The sequence below is a fragment of the Drosophila rhopaloa genome, unplaced genomic scaffold (genome assembly GCF_018152115.1).
Source record: "Drosophila rhopaloa isolate 14029-0021.01 unplaced genomic scaffold, ASM1815211v1 contig_150, whole genome shotgun sequence".
NCBI classification, from domain to species: Eukaryota; Metazoa; Arthropoda; class Insecta; order Diptera; family Drosophilidae; genus Drosophila; species Drosophila rhopaloa.
Genome location: NW_025335029.1, coordinates 2,837,809 through 2,855,713, shown reverse-complemented (window position 1 = coordinate 2,855,713; position 17,905 = coordinate 2,837,809). Strand labels below are relative to the sequence as shown.

The 17,905-nt window shown below is 38.5% G+C and overlaps 2 protein-coding genes across 2 annotated transcripts; one reads left to right on the top strand and one right to left on the bottom strand.

The window, feature by feature from the left end:
- Positions 1-693: 693 nt before the first annotated feature.
- Positions 694-1,585, bottom strand: LOC108052087. The gene has a single exon (XM_017134413.2). The coding sequence runs from the start codon at positions 1,411-1,413 to the stop codon at positions 784-786; it is 630 nt and encodes a 209-aa protein (XP_016989902.1). The 5' UTR covers positions 1,414-1,585; the 3' UTR covers positions 694-783.
- A 14,230-nt stretch (positions 1,586-15,815) lies between these two features.
- LOC108052088 lies at positions 15,816-16,410 on the top strand. The gene has a single exon (XM_017134414.1). It carries the CDS (start codon positions 15,891-15,893, stop codon positions 16,221-16,223), a length of 333 nt encoding a protein of 110 aa, XP_016989903.1. The 5' UTR covers positions 15,816-15,890; the 3' UTR covers positions 16,224-16,410.
- Positions 16,411-17,905: the final 1,495 nt, after the last annotated feature.

Genomic DNA, 17,905 nt, shown 5'->3' with positions numbered 1-17,905 from the left:
ATTATATAACATTGTTCTTAAGAAAAATCTAGAACCATTATGCTAATTTTATATTTATTAAATAATTTATTTCATTAAATTATTTTATAGCTGTTACCTAAGGCCAAAATGTTTCATAAAAAAAACTTCATTAATTTAAATTGCTATTTATGATAAAGATTACTACTTAACAATAATGATTCCCAATGCTGCACTCCCACCAAAGTCACATTTTTCAGAATTTTACCTCTCATTATTTCTTAGGTACTTAAGGTTCCACCGATTCTCTTCTCCGACTTAAATTTACACAACCTTTTAGCTAATTTTAAAGACAAGTCATAACACAAAAGCCTGAAGGACACAAAAAGCGGGGAAAACAAAAAGACGCTTGCAAAATATTTTGCCGTAGACAACATTAGATATTGTTTTGAGCTGTGCAGACATGGGCTGGCATTTTAGTTTTAGTTTCTGTTTCTGGTTGGAGTTTTGTTTCTGGTTCTGGTTCTGGTTCTGCCACTGCCACTGCAACTGCTAGTGCCTCCGTTTCTGTTTCTTTTGCCTGTTATTGTTATTGGGGGATGGCTGACAGTCTCCGACTGGCCTGTTATTGTTGGCCCGGCGCACAATGCGGCCATAAAAAGCTGGCAAAGGCAAACAATTGAAACAATAAAACGGCTTTAAGAAGGGGGGTTTCGGGACAGTAGATAAAGGCAATTAGTGTGCGGACTGCAGTTTACTTAAAGTTTGAATCGGAACCGGATCAGCTAGCTAGCTGGTGAGGGTGAGGGGAGTTGTGGTTTCTAATCACTTGGCATTGAAAAGCGCCTTGACCGTCTCGTCGGTGGTGTCGATGATCAGTTTGTAGTAGCCCGATCGCCGCAGCAGTCGGTCCTCGTCCTCGGCCACCCCGTAGATGTCCTCGATGGGCATCAGGATCTCCGACTCGTTGGGCAGGATCAGCTTGCGGGCATCCTTGCGGAACAGGGCCACCGCCTTGACCATGTTGGTGTGCGCCCTGGCATAGTGCTGGAATGTGAGGCTCTTCCGCTTCGCCGAGATCTTCGACTGGATGCGATCGAGACGGGCTATCAGCCGGAGCAGGATGAACCGGGCATAGCGGTCCTTGATCTCCAGCAAGGACATCTCACCGCCATCGTCGAGGGCTGGCCGCAGATATACACTCAGTATGATGAACACGAAGATGGCGTTGATCGCGAATATCACCAGTAGTATCACCAGCTGAAAGCAGTCGATGTCCTGCGAGAAGGCCTCTGCCAAGTGCTTCCAGTACATCAGGTCGTAGTGGTGCATCTTCCACTGGTAGTGCAGGTAGGCGGTCAATGCCACGCCCAGTCCGCTGTAGACCGCTATGTACGGGTAGTTCACGAAGAAGAAGTCGTTCACCTGCACTCGGAACTTCTGCCACAGCTCCATCGTGTCCTGAGTCCTGTTTCCTGGTCTATGTGAAGGTCCCTGCTTGTCGCGGATGAATTGAACAGGATTCGAATTTTCTATTCGGTTAATTTTGAATCGGGTTTTCCAAAAAGTTGAGCCTAGGTTTGAGTCTTCCGGCGTGTCTACTTAGTTTGGAGTATGGTAAATATCGAAGAAACTTCAGTTGAAATCGTCCTTCACAATATTAAACAATATATACAAGAAAATTATGTGAGTTAAATTATATATAGCCTTAAAATGGCTGGTTCTAATTTTGTAATCTTGGCATTGGTAATTTCTAGAAGTAGCAGAACGTTAATCAAATACATATATGATGACTTCACAGGGTAGTTCAAATAGGTTTAAGAAATGGCATCTCAAACTTTCATAATTTGATGATGAAAAATGCATTATAGAAGCAGTTTGGTAAAGCTTTGAATGGAGTTATAATAAGAGGGTTTTTTTTGGTCGATATAATTAATGAACAAGGGATGCCCACGGAAATTAAAAATATGATAAAATCAAAGTAATATTCAAAATTAAATTTTTATATTTTATTTTTTTTTTATTCTGTAACATTTATAATTTTGAAATAAAAGATTGTTTACAGAAAATAGCATGTTTTCAGAAGTTGTCTACCACATTTTGAGGAGATTTTAGAAGTCGGTCAAAAATTCCTTAAAACATTTATTTTATGTAATATTTTTACGTTAAAATTGTTTTTTATAAATTTGTAAATATTTTTAGTTATTTATCGGGTTTAATCAAATTAAATAACAATTTGGAGTATAAGAGCTTTTTCTGAGCCTTTTCACCCTGCAACCCAGATCCTTGTGGATGTCAAACATGTTGCTTGTTGACAAGGCTGGGTCGAACATGTTGTGCCTGAGAGGTTTGAGCTCTATAGGAGGTTTCTGCAAAAGTTCGAGTGGCTTTCGGCCTCACTCGCACAAATTTATCTCCTCCTCTGGAACTTGCAACCGCTTTTGGTTGTCGCAACTCACTTGGAACCGCCCACGACTGCAACTCGAACATGTGTTCAAACCTGTTTAAAGTTTTTGGACTTTGTGTTATTCTTTTTATTTTTTTTAAGCTGCAGGCCCCGAAAATGTGGAAATACTCAGGTTCTTGTTGGGCGACAACATTTCGCTATCTCGGCGAACTTTTGATAGCCCCCTCCCTCTCCCCATCACTCTTAACCGATTTGAGACGTTGATAAGGTGGCCAAAAAAAAAGAAGAAACGATAGCATACTTTTGAGCGCAATGCAATTTTCCGTTTTCCGTGCTCCTGGCTTTCCTTTTTCACTGTTTTTTGCTGTTTCCCCCTTTTTCGGTTCCGTTCTTTGTGCTGTGCACTTATTATTGTCTCTTTTCGGTTGACTTTTTGCGCCGAGGCCAAAGTGCATGCAAAACTGCATTTTGTAGACAAGCTGAAAACCGAAAACTGCCAGCCAAAACGGAAATATTCAAAAATTGTTGGCGGAGTGGGCGGTTGTGGGTGGTGGGTGGTGGGGGGTGCGGCCTATCTGGCAGCGCTCGGCCTTTCCCTTCTCTGAGTGTGTGTGTGCGCGCTAATAAAAACGTAAAATTTAATGGTTACGGAAGGCACTAAAAAACAGGCTCACCGACAGCACCCAAGTTGCTGCCTCTGTTGGCCTGCACTCCGAGAAAATCATGGGTGCTTACTAAATCAATTAAGAGTGGATTTGCTAACAGTAAGGAATGAAAACAATAATTATTTTACCCAGAAAAACAACTTTAAATAACATTTTTTTTGTAAGGACAGTACTTTACAAAGATTTATTTTTGAACACAAGCTTAGTAACAAGAATATATTTGAAATAAAGTTGTTTTTATTGTCTTAAAAATATTTGAACATAATTTGACTTTAAAAATTAAATTGATGATCAACATTTTTTTTCGTGTGGATTATATTTTTACATGGTAAAATAAAAAAAATTATCGTTATTAAAAAATGTTATTACGTTTTTTAAAAATTTTATTTTAACTTTATGAAGTGTTTTATAAATAATTTATTTAATCTTTATCTTGTATGTTTATTAAATTAAATGGATTCTAATTTTTTTAACTTTAAAGAATGCTAGTGTGAAACAAAAATTGTAACCTAAATAAATGTACAAGTATAGCAAATGGGCTAATACACTAAGGCATTATTTTTTAAAATTCTTAGTAGGCAATATTGTTTCAAGTGCATTTGCAGTACCCGCTGCACTGGTAGTGGAAAAGCCAGTGGTCTTTTGGCTGTGTGAGTAGTGGCGCTGGCGATAACCAAGCAACGAACCACAACCGCATCAAGGCGCGCGGGGAAAACCAGTCGATGGGCAAAACTGTAACTACGCCAACCGCCGCCGTCCTTGCCGCTCTGCCACCCCCTCAGCCACTCCCTCTGCCACCCCATCTGCCACCCCCTTTCGCCACCCCTTTCGCCACCCCTTTTGCCACCGCCGACGCAGTGGAGCGCCCATCCGTGCACGTCAAACGCAGACAACTTGAAAAATGTAGAGACAGCGCCGCAGTATAGTTGAAACACGCCAAAAAATATGCAAAAGTAAAATAAAACAGGCGCAGACACAGGGACAGACAAACGCATTTGGGCCCGGCGAAAAGCAGGCCCAAACCAGCAACTACCAACACCAACTGCCAACTGCCAACACCCAACCAACGTTCGACATTCAAGGGTCGAGGTTCGACATTTGCCGTTAAAGGTTTTTCGTTGTTGCTGTTTACACTCGATGTACTCATCTCCGCCAAAAAAGGTAGCACCGGGGTATATGGGGCCAGCACATTTTATAAAACTTTTTTCAGTTTATTATAAGACACTAAACTAAATAAGTTTTTGTATGAAAAATGCGAGAACTATTTGTTTTATAACTTATTTTATACCTAAAGGAAATTATATTTATTTAATGTCCTTTTAGCATTGGTTTTCAATTATAATAAGTATTTTTAGATGGTACAATACATTTTATGTTTTTTCTTTGTAATCAGGACTGGTAACACCACAACTTGTACATTGACAACTTGATGTTTTTTGGCAGTGCTGCTATTTTATCCTTTTCCAATAGTAACTATCCTTTTTGCATTTTTTTCCAAGCAAATGTGTTTATTTATCACAAGAATTAATCTTATCCTTATTTTAAGTAAATCGTAAAAAAAAATTGGTTAGGTATATAACAAAAAAAATAATGAATTTAAGAAAAAAAAAATGAATTTAGTGTCAGTTCATGTATACCACATACCACAAAATGCAGTAACGATACGATTCCGCTTTACTGCTAACTAAAACTATTCCATAAAACAAAAACTTATACCTTTCTCAGTATCCCTCTTTATTTTGACATCACGTAAGTCATTTGGCCTAAAGGCTTAATTATAATCAAAATGTATAATTTTGAGAAAATCTCTTTGTTTTAGGATGACGTCAAGGGAATTGTAAAAGGAGATCTAGTAATTAGTATTAAAGGGATTAAAGCTTATCTTAAATAAAACTATGCTTGTGGGTACAAAAAAAAAATATTTTAACAATGTTTGTATTGATAAATGTATGTAGATGCATGTTTTGACTAAATTTTAAAATTATTTGTGCCCGATTTGGTTGCTATCTCCCGTCACCACTGGTTTCTGGAAACTTTTATTTTGTTTTGTTATTTGGCAGCGCGTTGCACAATATTTTGCAGCAGGCAGTTTTTGCACACTTTTTCCGAGGAATCTCCCCCTGATGTCTGTCCACTTGACAGTGGCACTGGGAAAAGGAGCAGGAGGTGGAAGTGGAGGTGGAGCAGGAGGAGGAGCTGGAGTTGAAAAGCCAGTTGTCGCTGGGACCAAAAGTTATGTGGCCCGTCTGTTGAATTCATAGAGGTGTGCGTGCGGCAAAGGACTCTAAAAGCTAACTGAATGGACAGCAATTTGCGCGGCTAAACGAGTCCACAAAGGCTCCAGGACCTGCCACCAGCCCTTTTTTCCCACCTCCAAAAGGTTGTGCGCCTGCTACTGTAATTAGGTTTGTCGCTGACCAGACTCACATGGTATCGAATCGAATCGAATCGAATCGCATCGAATCGAAACGAGTCAAAGTCACCGCCACTCGGCCAAAGTATGCTGTAAATAATTCACAATTGTGCGACGCATTCGAATTTCGCACTCGCAACACTGGCGGCAGGACACTCGATGGCGGAAATGTTTGCCTTGTTTACAGCGCAGTGCATAAATTTGCAATTGCACGCAAACACATACGCATACGCATTCGCATTCGCATACGCATACGCATACATATACAGATGCAATGGTGCGTGCATTTCCGCAGGGGGTGGGTGTAAAGTGGGGGGCTTTTCCGAGGGGCGGCAGTCAAATTAGACCTACTCCCGGACAAAAAGTCCGACAGCAAATTTTCGTAGCTAACAGCATTTTCAAGTTTTATCGTTACGTGTGAGCGGGCGTTTACGGGTTTTGGGTTTTGGGTTGCGTTTGCCTTTGCCATTGCTCCTCGGCGTCCTTGGCACAGGCATTGTATTATGCTGCGTCCTAACAGCCGGCGCACGCACACACTGCGAGAAAAAACGGTCCTGAATATTAGAGAAAGTCATTCTGAACGCATATCAAAAAACCATGCTAACTGGTTCTTATAAAAACATTAACTACAATCCTACAGCCTTAATTAAGAACTGAAAAAAAGTAGTATTTCACGTTTGATTTTCTTAGGAAGCTACCAAATATTTGCTTTTCAAAGGTAATGTAAGTCATACAAATTATTGTTTTGAAAGGCCAACTTAAAAGGTTTAATTTTTAAATTTTTTTTATATTTATCACAATTGGCTTGAATTTCTGAACTGAAATCATAATTTCAATTAAAGGGATTATTATAAAACCATTTAGTTTTAAGCTGATAGTTAGTAAATTGACTTTAAAAATTGCTTAAATTTTATAAATTATTAATTAAGGCTTAGATAGATTGCAGATTAAGTGTTTAAAAATATTTAAAATATATTTTTAACAATAAATATATTTGTTCTTTTTTTACATAGTTAACTCGAGTTTAAAGTTAATTATTAATAGCATTACATCTCTAATATAAGTTTTTAACAGCCTTAAAATGTTAATGTAGGTAAGATAAATCTCACATACAATAAAATATACTTTTATCTTGAGTAAAAAAAAATAAATTTACGTTTTAAATTCTAAAGGATCATTTATTTTTGAGTGCTGCTACAACGCGAGCATGGACGACGCCTAGCCTTGTCTATTTAGCCGGTTGCATACAAAATGCACATAAATTGTCATGTTCCGAGAGCAGAGGAGAGTCTCTGCGGGGGAGGGGGATAGGGATAAGGAGGGGCGTTGGGGCCGGAGGGGGCGTGGCGGCTCCATGGCCATGTGCCGAGCATATTTATATTGATTTTCGCGCCTGGGATTGGCATTCGGGGGCCATGCGTCGCCCGCCAGCTTGTTGTTATGTACTTTGGCTTTTCAATTTCGGCTCGTTTTCCTCGTTTGCTCTTCCCATTCACTTTTTTTTATTGTGTTTTGTGGGTGCACAATAAATTGAGCCGAAATTGCATCAGCGAAATTAACAGTTTCATGTACGTTAATAGACTTTTGCAGTGTCCCAGGCCCAACCACTTCCCACATCCCACATCCCTGTGGATTGTGGATTGGGGCATGGCGAATGGGGCAGGCAGTCTGCTTGTGGCAGTGGTTGTGGGGAAAGGGGGTGCAGGGGGTGCAGGGCAATGAGCAGTTGGCCCATTAGGTTGGGGCTTTTTAATTATGGCCAACAGAGCGTTTGCTGCCGCTTAAAATGAAATTTTCAGCTGTATGAAATTAACTGGCCCGACGCGGCTTGCACTGCCTTAAATAAATCTTTCGGCGGATTTGCCACTGGTAAGTCTAGCTTTCCTCTATAATCACCTGAAATTTACACTTGGGTGACGTTTCGAATAGTTAATTAGTATGCAAAACGAATCAAATAACTTAAGTAACTATGTTTGTAAATTATACGTGCTTATTATTTCATATTTTAAATCCCCAAATGCTTATAAGTTCACTTAATCATTTTCCTTTTTTTTATTTTATTAAATCAAAATGATGAATTTACCTACTTTATCACAAAACAAACTTTCATATCTGTTCGGAGCAGCCCGCCTAGACTAGTCTAGTGCGCATAGGTGTATGGCTGAACCTGTAGCGCTCTTGCGCTCTCCTCTTTATATCTGCCTTATCTCGCTAAGCTGTCGCGCTACGTATTCAGCGACTACATTGTAAAACCCAAATTAAAATATGAAGCCAGGCTTTCGGCTGTAGCAGTGCAGATTCGACTGGCAGAATAAACACGACACGTACATAAACTTATAATATTGAAAGCGTTATTATTACATAACCTAAGGGTGGCATTTTTGTTGTCTTCCCCCAAACAATATCATTAATTGGTTGAATTTAATGCGGTTTCTTTTTAAACTAAAGTCAATGCTTGTTGGACTAATTAAATAAAATACTCTTATAAACTGTAAGTATATATTAAGTAACTGTTGCTAAGGAATTTGTTTATTAAATAGATTTTTTAAAATTCCTTCTTAGAAATGCTAATGTCTTTAAAACTAATAGAGGCCTGTATTTTCTTAAGAATACTAATTAGCAACGCTGCTACATGGTCTTGCACTCCTTTCCACATACAAACTACAACTGCCTTGAAATACCCCACCCAAAGTACGTTTTTAAGTCGAAAAACTGACCATAAATGGAACTATAAATCATTCGAAATTCATATAGCACACACAATGTGCATTATAATGCTGAATGCAGTTTGGCTCATTAGGTCGCCAGTTTTGCCATTTGGGATTTTTGGAACCGGACCCGGACTTGCACCCCCCAAACCAATTCACTTTCATCCGCTAGAGCAGAATTTTGCATGGGTAATTAATCTGAAGGGATACCAGGAACACCGTACCTCCTCTGCCCATTAAAAGTATGCAGCTCGGCAAATTCTGAAATTTTAATATGGCAAACGAACTAACAATAAGCAAACCACTTAGTTACTTCTCACAGCCATGGCTAATTTGCTTTGTTCAGCTGCTCCTTTGCAGCTGGAAAATGGAAATGAAGCTTGGCAAAAGCAAGTTTTGGTAGCCACTTGAAATATGCAAAATTTGTAATAACCTCAAGGAGGAAGTGGCAGGAGATTGAGATCGTGGACTGCCGGGGCAGGACTACAGGGGGGAAAAGGACGAAGCCAGGCAGCCAACGCACGCAATCGGCAACGTGTCGCATTTGTAGTTAGACATAATTGTTAATTACCCGAAACCATTACCACATTAAAGGCCATAAAATGCAACACTAATTGCTTTATGCCACCTCGACCAAGCAGGACAACCCACTGAGAGAATGTTAATGAATTTCAAATATACATATTGTGTATTGTAATCATACAAGGAAAATTATCAATAAAATAACCTTTTCGAGATTTAAATAAACAAAAACCCTGATTAAATACTAATTAAAGATAAACAGAATTTTGCATGACCTTAGGCTTTAACAAGAAAAAACAAATCAATTCATTTTATAAAGGCCATATAAGTCTTTTTAATTAAGATGTAGACTAAAATAATAGCAAACCTCTATTAACTTTCCAATAAGATAAAACAATTAAATTATTTTAAAATTACAATTATCTGAATATCGCATTTAATCGTAATTTTTAAATTGAGAGTATCAGAGCAGCAATATCAAGCATGTTCCCTTCAGAATTTGCAGCTTTTGCTGGAAATAAAATTTTTATTATAGAAGAAAAGATTTTTTTTTTATTCGTTAAAACTTGCGGTTAATGCTTTACAATTGAAAAATAAATAGTACACACTCTTTATATTTTTGTTTACATCATTATTTATTAAGTCCAACAGTTTTGTCAGTGAACTTGGCTTGTTCAACACTAGGCGAACATTTTCTATTTGATTATGCAGCCAGTGCTCCTTTGTTATGGTTTTGGTCGGGGTCGAGTTGGTGTGTGCCGTAACGTAATATGCAGCAGCAACAATAGTTTCGGCCTCATCATCATCATCCGGCGACTCCAGCTCCAGCTCCAGTCTATATCCAGCTCCAGCTCCTTTTTCAGATCCATTCCCCCATAGTTCATGCTCATGCCAAGCAAACATTGCCGTTCGGCGGCAGTCATCGTCACCAAAGCTGCACATGCCGTATGATTAATATTTCAAAATTACACTGACATGCAAAGTGTCAACTCATTGCGAGAGAACGCCGCCGGCAGCACTTGGCACTCCGGTACTGCGGCACTTCGCCACTCGGGAGTCCCGACTACGGACTATGGACTGCCAATTCCGGACTCCTGCCACGCCCACCTTTCCACACATTTAGAGCACACAAAGCGCTGACAATGTGCGAGCAGGCGGGAAAAAATGGGGAAAACGGTTTTGTAACAATTCACTCACAGGTGGCCCAGTGAGAAAATAGTAGGCGTGAAAATCGTGAATTAAGTGAAATATTTATTAGCCACGGCACTTCGCCAGTCACGCGTTCGGGGCACGCGATTAAAGTGGAATTACGGAATTACGAGAGGAGCAACTCCAAGTGGGTGTGGCCTGTAATTTAATCGAATTTATAAGCACCTACGTCTTGATAAACACAATCACAATCCCATTTACTCATGCGCAGCAACCGGTCCACACAGAAAGTCACAAAAACAATCGGGGAAGTGTATGGGAACGAGACAATAATGAAGGCACAAGGACGAGGGGCAGGAGGCACAGGAACAGGAACAGGAGCTGCTACATCAATGCCAAGCGTTAATCGATTATGCTTGCCGACTTACATAATTGCATTTTTCCCATTTCAGCAGTTGTGAATGGAAACTAAAAGCAGATCGAACCATAATTGAATCAGCCATAGTTCTTGGTACATGCAGTTCTGTGATACTCTTACCTTTATTATTTATTAAAACATTTATCTAAAAATAGTTTTTATTTGAGACTTTTATTTTTAATAGGCTACTGGAACTTTGTACTCTTTTAAAATTTCGAATTTGGCTTATTTTAATACGCTCTGTAGATACAAAAGTTTATTTTTGTGAGTCTTAAAAACTACAATCCCAGTAGACTTATAAAATTACAAGTCCCTAAAAAGAATTTTCAGTTCCTGATATAATAGAAAGTATAAAAATCTGTTGGTTATTTTTCTATATCCTTTTTGTATTGGCCTTAGCAATTTCAAAAGCGATAATAGAAATCCATTGTGCTGTGTGTCTTGTGGGGTATTAAAAAAATATTTGTGGAGAGACTACAACTATCAATTTTGGACTGCAAAAGTGGTGTATTAAATTTAGAGCATTTCGACCGCAAATCACAACGTTAATGTGGCATATGCATCGATTATTCCGATATGCCTATCCTCGGCAGACCAATCATCCTTATGGCAACCGAAGGAGCAGCAACCACAACAAGGAGAAAATGGCTGGCAGAGCAATTGAAGCGTTTTTAATTGATTTCTTCTCTCAAGTTTCGCCACACTCGCATTTATTATCAGCCTTCCGTTTGCGGCTTGTCTTGCGTAACTGATCAGAATTGATGCCACTGATTTATATAATCATGCCCAACTAATCTCATCCAGTAGTTGCCATGAGTTAGACCCGGCTCGCAATTAACACGACTCAACGCGCATACACAAAATGCCGAAATGCCGAAATGCCGAAATGGTGAATGGTAAATGCTAAATGCTAAACGGCAAATGGCAATCCCAATCCCAATCCTTTCGGGTCTGAAATATTGGCCTAGCGATTTGACATATTGCCAACAAAGGAACTCATTATCTGTACATTAAAATGGGACACGACCCGCTTTGGTTGTTTGCCTTTTCAGTTCGCTCCGTGTTACCCACTCCACGGCGTGTGTGTCACGCTTATAAAACACATTTATCATAACTAATCCTTTGGGTTTTGGCTGCCATGCCTCCGGATCCGGATGCGGATGCGGATCCGCCCCCACCGCCACCACTGCTCTGTCACCGATAACACTTTGAATAATAAATAAATACAAACAGCGACATTTTGGCAAAGGCAAACTGCCAGACGGCCAGACAACGCCGGCCGATTTTTAATGCAAACGATTATCATGTAAGGCAATATAAAAATAAATTGCAGCCCGCCAACAAAAAAGAAAGAAAAAATCAAGACCAGCAGCAGGACATGGGAAATGGAAGGGATGCTGGCCTCATTGGTTCCCTTCGAGTATACACAGAACAAAATAATATATATAATCTCTACTTGAATCTATAGGGTGCTTGTTTTGGATACACCAACGAAAGTAAATGATATGTTAACAAGAAACACACATACATACAATTTATGTTAATAATAATAATAATTTTACACTAAAATTTAAAAAAAGAACATAAGACTTAGGATTTGGATCTTTACTATTTAATCGATTCTTTATTATCGAATATTTATGATCTTTTCGCAAAGTAAAAATTGTAATTTAAAACTGTTCTTTTAGAAATTTTGTTTACCATAATTAAGATATTATTTAATAAGATTAGTTTGTTCCAAATCTATTAATTTTATGTAATTAATATTTAATCATCACACAAAAAATATAGAATTAAGTACGGGGTCAGTAATCAATAATTTAAGGTAAAAAGGATCTCGTCTATCATGTCTATAATTCTTTAATTCAAATATAAAATTATAATCTTATTATTTTGTTTTCATTACAAAACTTCATTTTACTAGGTTTTTACTAGGCCTAGCCCGCCTATAAATTATACTAGGTTTTTACTAGGCTTATCCTGTCTATAAATGTTAAATATAAATAAAGGAAAAATTACTTTATTAAGCAACTTTTATTATTTTATTTCATTTATTTAAAAACATAACTTTCCTGTGTTCAAATTTTAAATATAAGGAATTCAACTTAAATAAAGAATCTTAATTATACTATTATTTCATTCATTAACATAGTTTTACGAGGCCTCAGCCGGAAGTCATGTGCCAAGGAAGGACCCTGCAAATTTATGACTCCGCCTGGTGATATTTTCTCTCCGTATAGCTCCTGCTGCTGATAGGCATCGGAGTCTAGGCCCACTTGCTGGCAAGGACCCAGCTCGCCGCTAATAACAAACAGGCAGGGCGACACTTTAGTCCCGAAACGGAGGACAATCGAGTATCTCCTTCGAGTCCAACTCCGGCCTCATCGGTTCCAGTTCTCGGTCTCAGTCTCAGAATCAGAATCAGAATCAGCTCCTGCTGTTGCTGTTGCCTCTTGGCAGCATTTAAATAAATTTCACACGTACATATAGAGCAGCGGTTAGTGTTTGGGGATAAAGCGGGAATGGATGGCCGGAGTGCACAGAGGGGACGAAGCTTTCCGTTGCTGTTGGCGACAGCGTTTGGCTTGGACTGCCCTGGTAGCCATTAAAGCCAATTGCCCACAAAATCATGCCCGATATCATAATTGCTCTTCGTGGTTTCAACACCCTGTAATCCCTCAGCAGAAAGTCGGGCATGAATGTTTTCTGATGCCGTGTGGATTATGCAATTTATAGGGTATTTTTAAGAAGGCAGTTAGAGGATTCTTTTAATAAACAAATAACAAGAGTAAGATGCTACAGTCAAAGCCCATCATTTGTAATATAATCCCCTGACACTCCATTGTTTCAATTTTAAATGATGATATAACATAAAGAGGATTAACGTTAAAAAGACTGAATAAAATAAAATAAAATAAATTAAAAATCATGCCCACCTTTAAAATAATGTTAGTAAGTCTCAGAAATATATGCAACATCGAAATATTATTTAAAATCCATTTTAAAAGTGCCCATTAAAAAACAGAAACATTTTAAAAGGAAACAGTTGCCAATAAATATGTATTAATCAGAACACTTAAATATTGAAGAGCTTAAACAAATGACTCTGAAAATAATGAATAACATTTTTTTTCTCCAGAGCCTTTAGGGTATTTCCAATTCGTCAGTCGCCAAATCGCAAAAATCGATGTTCAGCATCGTTTAGTTAGCGCCAACGGGCAGTGCAATGGTTAAACGAGTTGGACGAGTGGACCCCGAGCTCGTGGCTCATATAAAATATTGTTTATTCAGTTCGAGGGAAACTGGCAGTGAAAGGGTGGATGGGGGTAATGCGGGGGGTAAATCGCAGTTGCGATAAATTTAAACACTTGTTGTAGTTGCCGTTGCACAATTTATTAGAAACACTTTGTGGTTCTGTTGGTTTTTTGCATGCGTAGCCGATGGTCCTATTAAAACGTCTCATGGCCAGTTGCAGTTTTATTGAATTTGCGACACTGAGCCATCTATTTCAGCATAAGAAAACAAATACAAATAAACGTTTTGTATCGACCGCTTCATGTTGCCAAAGGAAGTTCAAAGTGTAAGCGGGATACCCATTTCGTTTGTTTTGGCCACTTGAATTCGGGCCAAGTTAATTAACACTAACGGCTCGTTCTAAAGGAGCAGCCAAACTAAACAAGGATTGCTGCTCCGCGAGGAGTCCTCGAATGCTAATGAAACGTTCGCTGCATAAATTTAATTGTTTATCTGCCGTCTGAGCTGGCTGAAGGCCAGGACCCGCCAAATGCCTTTTGGCCAGCAGCATCATGTGGGGAAAAAGCCCGACTAAGAGCCGGAGAAAGGCGGAGAAAGCCGGAAACTGGATTTTGGAGTGGCAGTAGAAATGGAAGTATTTGTGGATGTGGAAGTGGAACTTTACGCAAGCATATGGCGCACGGGTGTTTGGCAAGTCATTGGCAATGCCGATGCCACGATGATGACTTTTAAACTTTCTATTAAACTATAACAGCGATGATAGATGAATAATAAAAGCACCAAATACATAATAAAAAAGTTTAGCGTCATTGGCGACAGGCGGTTTGGCTTTTCCTGCCATTTCGAGGCCCATCAGCGAGCTGCTTTCGCTTCGAATCAGCCAGCCATATTTGTTCATGGAATTACACTGAGCTAAATCGGTTTCTTGGCATTTCAAAATTGTTGCAATGGTCCATAACAAAATGAAATTGCAACATTTACATTTTTTCAATCCAAAATGAGGCCCAGTGATATATGGAATTGGTAAATTTTGTAATTTTTCGACATTTATAAGTGTGTGTTATTTTTTGGATGTATTGTCTTAAAATAATCAAGCTACATATGCTCACAATCTGGTAACAACACTTTAAGAGTATTAAATAAATCTTTTAAAAACGTATACTTTTATATCTGTTGAACCCTTGATTAAAAGAGATTTTATACTAAATTTGGTTTTCAGAAAAATTGAAAAAATTAAAATAATAAATTGAAACTGCTATTATTTTATTCCAGTGCAGGATGGAAAATCGGTATATGGGTTCGTGCTGCAGACGAAGACGGATGCTGCTGCATTTGCGGTGAGAGTGCGTGCCTCGCATAAGTTAGAACCGTTAACTGGCAGCAGGACGAAGGACGAAGGACGAACTGGCAGGGAAGAGCAGGAACTTGGCCTGGCAGGCAAACTATGGCAGCATAGCAGATCGAACAGATTGATGAGTTGTTGAAAAATGGCAAACTTAAACAACAATTCCGTGCCGCAGAATGGGGAGCACGGGAATGACTAACGATGAGCAGAGAGTGCGGCCTTTGTGCGTAATTTCGCATTTGGTTTGGTTTGCACATCAAGCTCGGGAAAAGGAGAAACAAAAGGAATGCACATAATATCCAGTTTACAAATAAATAATAATAGCAATTCCCTTACTAAGCTATTTTTATTTTTACAGTTGGTTGAATTTAATTAAATTTCAAGTTGGGAAAAATAAAACATCCTAGATAAAAATAATAGTTTTCATCAATACAAATTATAAATAACCAATTTATTTTCTGGATCTGTAGGCTATAAGAATGTTTTGTTTAAGGACAGGGGTAATTTAATAATAAAATACATATTATGATTACGTTTTAATTTTTCATATAAATAAGGGTACTAAGATCAATTAATAAGTTTTTATGGCAATTTAAAAGGGCTCACTTTAAAATTTTATGAACAAAATAAATATTGGATTATTATTTGGTAAAAAAGAGATAGAACTATTTATTTTTCATTGGAGTTTTATGAATCAAAAAAATGTAATTTGGTTCAGATACTTAAACAGTTTATGTGGACTTCTCTTTAAAAAAGTCATAAAAACAAGTCTGGAGAAAATTAGATTTTTGGTTAATATACAGGTTTCAAAACAGAGCTTTCAACTAATTAAAAAAAAATTTTTTTTTGGAATAACAAAGTTTTAATAGATTTTGAATAAATGTTTGTGAATAATATTATAAGGAGATTTTACATTTGTTCGCCTTATTAGATGATCTTAACCTTTTTAGACCCAGTTGACCTTGCGTTTGACTTTCAGATTTTTGGGTGAAAGAAAGTTTTGTCTAAAAAAAGTTACATTTCCTAGTTTGAGTTGCCGCATCCGAGATTATGAGCCTGGACTACAAACACTGGCTGCTGCAAAGAGTGGCGGCCTTCTATCACTCGATCTACTTCTACGTGTCGCTCTTCTCGCTGGGATACTGCCTTCTATTGTACCAGGCGCGGGATCGGATCTACCAGATGGAGTTGTCCTGGGCCAGGATATCGCTGGTCTACAGCTGTGCCGGGATCCTGGCCCTGATGCTGACCCTGGTGGCTTACTACACCTGGGTGGCCGTAAGACTGGTTTGGCGGCAATATTGCACTCATAGCCGCGCCACTCAACGCACTCGATTCCTGTTCGACTTGTACAGAAAACAGCAGGTGGGGGCTTTGAAGTAGATGCGGATGGTTCTGGCATTATGATCTGATTAATCCTCGAATTGCTTTCAATAAATTAATCAGTTTTGGCATCAAATGGGCGCTGGTGGCACGGCAATATGCAAATCGTTTAATCAAAATGTAAATGCAAATGCGAAAAATTAAAATGTTCTCTCGTCAGAAGTCGCGCAAACAGACATTTTGTAAATATTATTATTACGTCCTCGTTTTTTTTTGTCTCCTTTGCGTTTTGCGTGTGTGTCCATTTATTTATATTTTGTGGGGGGTCGTTTATGATTTTTTTGGCTCCCTTTTTACTGCTGCATGGCGATAAATTTGCATTTAAATCACCGCCACCCCCGCCAATTGGTTGTGTGAGCTGTCCTGGTTTTTCGGGGTTTGTTCCACGGCTAGACAATGGTACCTTGTGTGTATATATATGTTATAGGTATATGCATAGCCGGGCGTTATTAACCACAAAGTGTCACATGATTTTATTTCGTTTCGCTCCGTGCATTTCACCTGCAGCTTGCTTTTTGTGCCCATTATTTTTGGGCTGACTTCTGTCCGATGTTAAATGCTGATAAGCTCCAAAGGACATTTTGCAACATAAAATAGCCGTAAGTAGCACTTGTCTAGCGAGTCAGTAGTCGGCAGGCAGGACTCCTTAGACTCCAGGACTTCAGGACTTCAGGACATCGGGACTGCACTGCAGTGCAGTTAGGCGAGTGCAGCTGGGATTGCAATCGCCATAAAGTGCGCCGTCGGTCGTCGTCGAGGGCAAAATTGAAGTGCAAATAAAACGCCGAGCAGTTTGGCTCCTTTTTTTTGGCATTTCGGGACATGGCGAGGATACTCCGCGTTTCGTCGCATATTTCAACAAATTTTTTACTGCACTTTGTAGTTTGTGTTTATTTTTTTTTCGACCAGTTTCCCCTTTTTGTGTCGCTTAAATGTCAGTGAAACAAGCCAGCGGAAATGGTCGGAAAGTATTTGGTTTGTTATGCTAAAATTTAAGGGCTCAGGAAGTCGTATTAAAGAGCAGAAAGCCAAGACAACAAAAATAAATAAATATTACGAAAAAAAAACAAGAAAGAAATAAAGAAGCCATGACAAACGATTCGTTGTTCGATTTGTTCGGAGTATTTTCATTTATTTCACGTTTGATTGATTATTGCTAGACATCCGACCGACCAATGCAAACGAGTTTTTGTTATTTTAATTTTTTGCATTTATTTTATCTCCCATTTTTCTGGCCTAGCCTTTTGTTGGTACTATTTTAGATTGCATAAATATTGCGTGATTTCTCGTAAATTCCAATGTTTATTTTATGCAAATTTCTTAAATTAAATCGAATGTGAAAAACACCTTTCGAGTGTATAAATGTGCAAATTATTGGTGGAACTTTAATTAGCTGCCGTTTATTATGATATTCAGCTTCATAATGAGTTCTGATTTACGCCTCTCCAGCGATAATCTTCAGCTATAAAAACCCTCGCAACCGTTCATTTGCATGACTGTCAATTTGTGTGTGAGGCTTTATGATTTCAGGGTAAAAAACAACTAATAACACAAAGAAATGTTTCGGTTGGGATACTCCGTTTAATTAAATTAAGTTCAGTACTTTAAAGTTTAATACAAGCATACACTAGTAAATGCCATATATTTATCCGGTGAGTAAAATTTAAAAAAAATTCTGATAA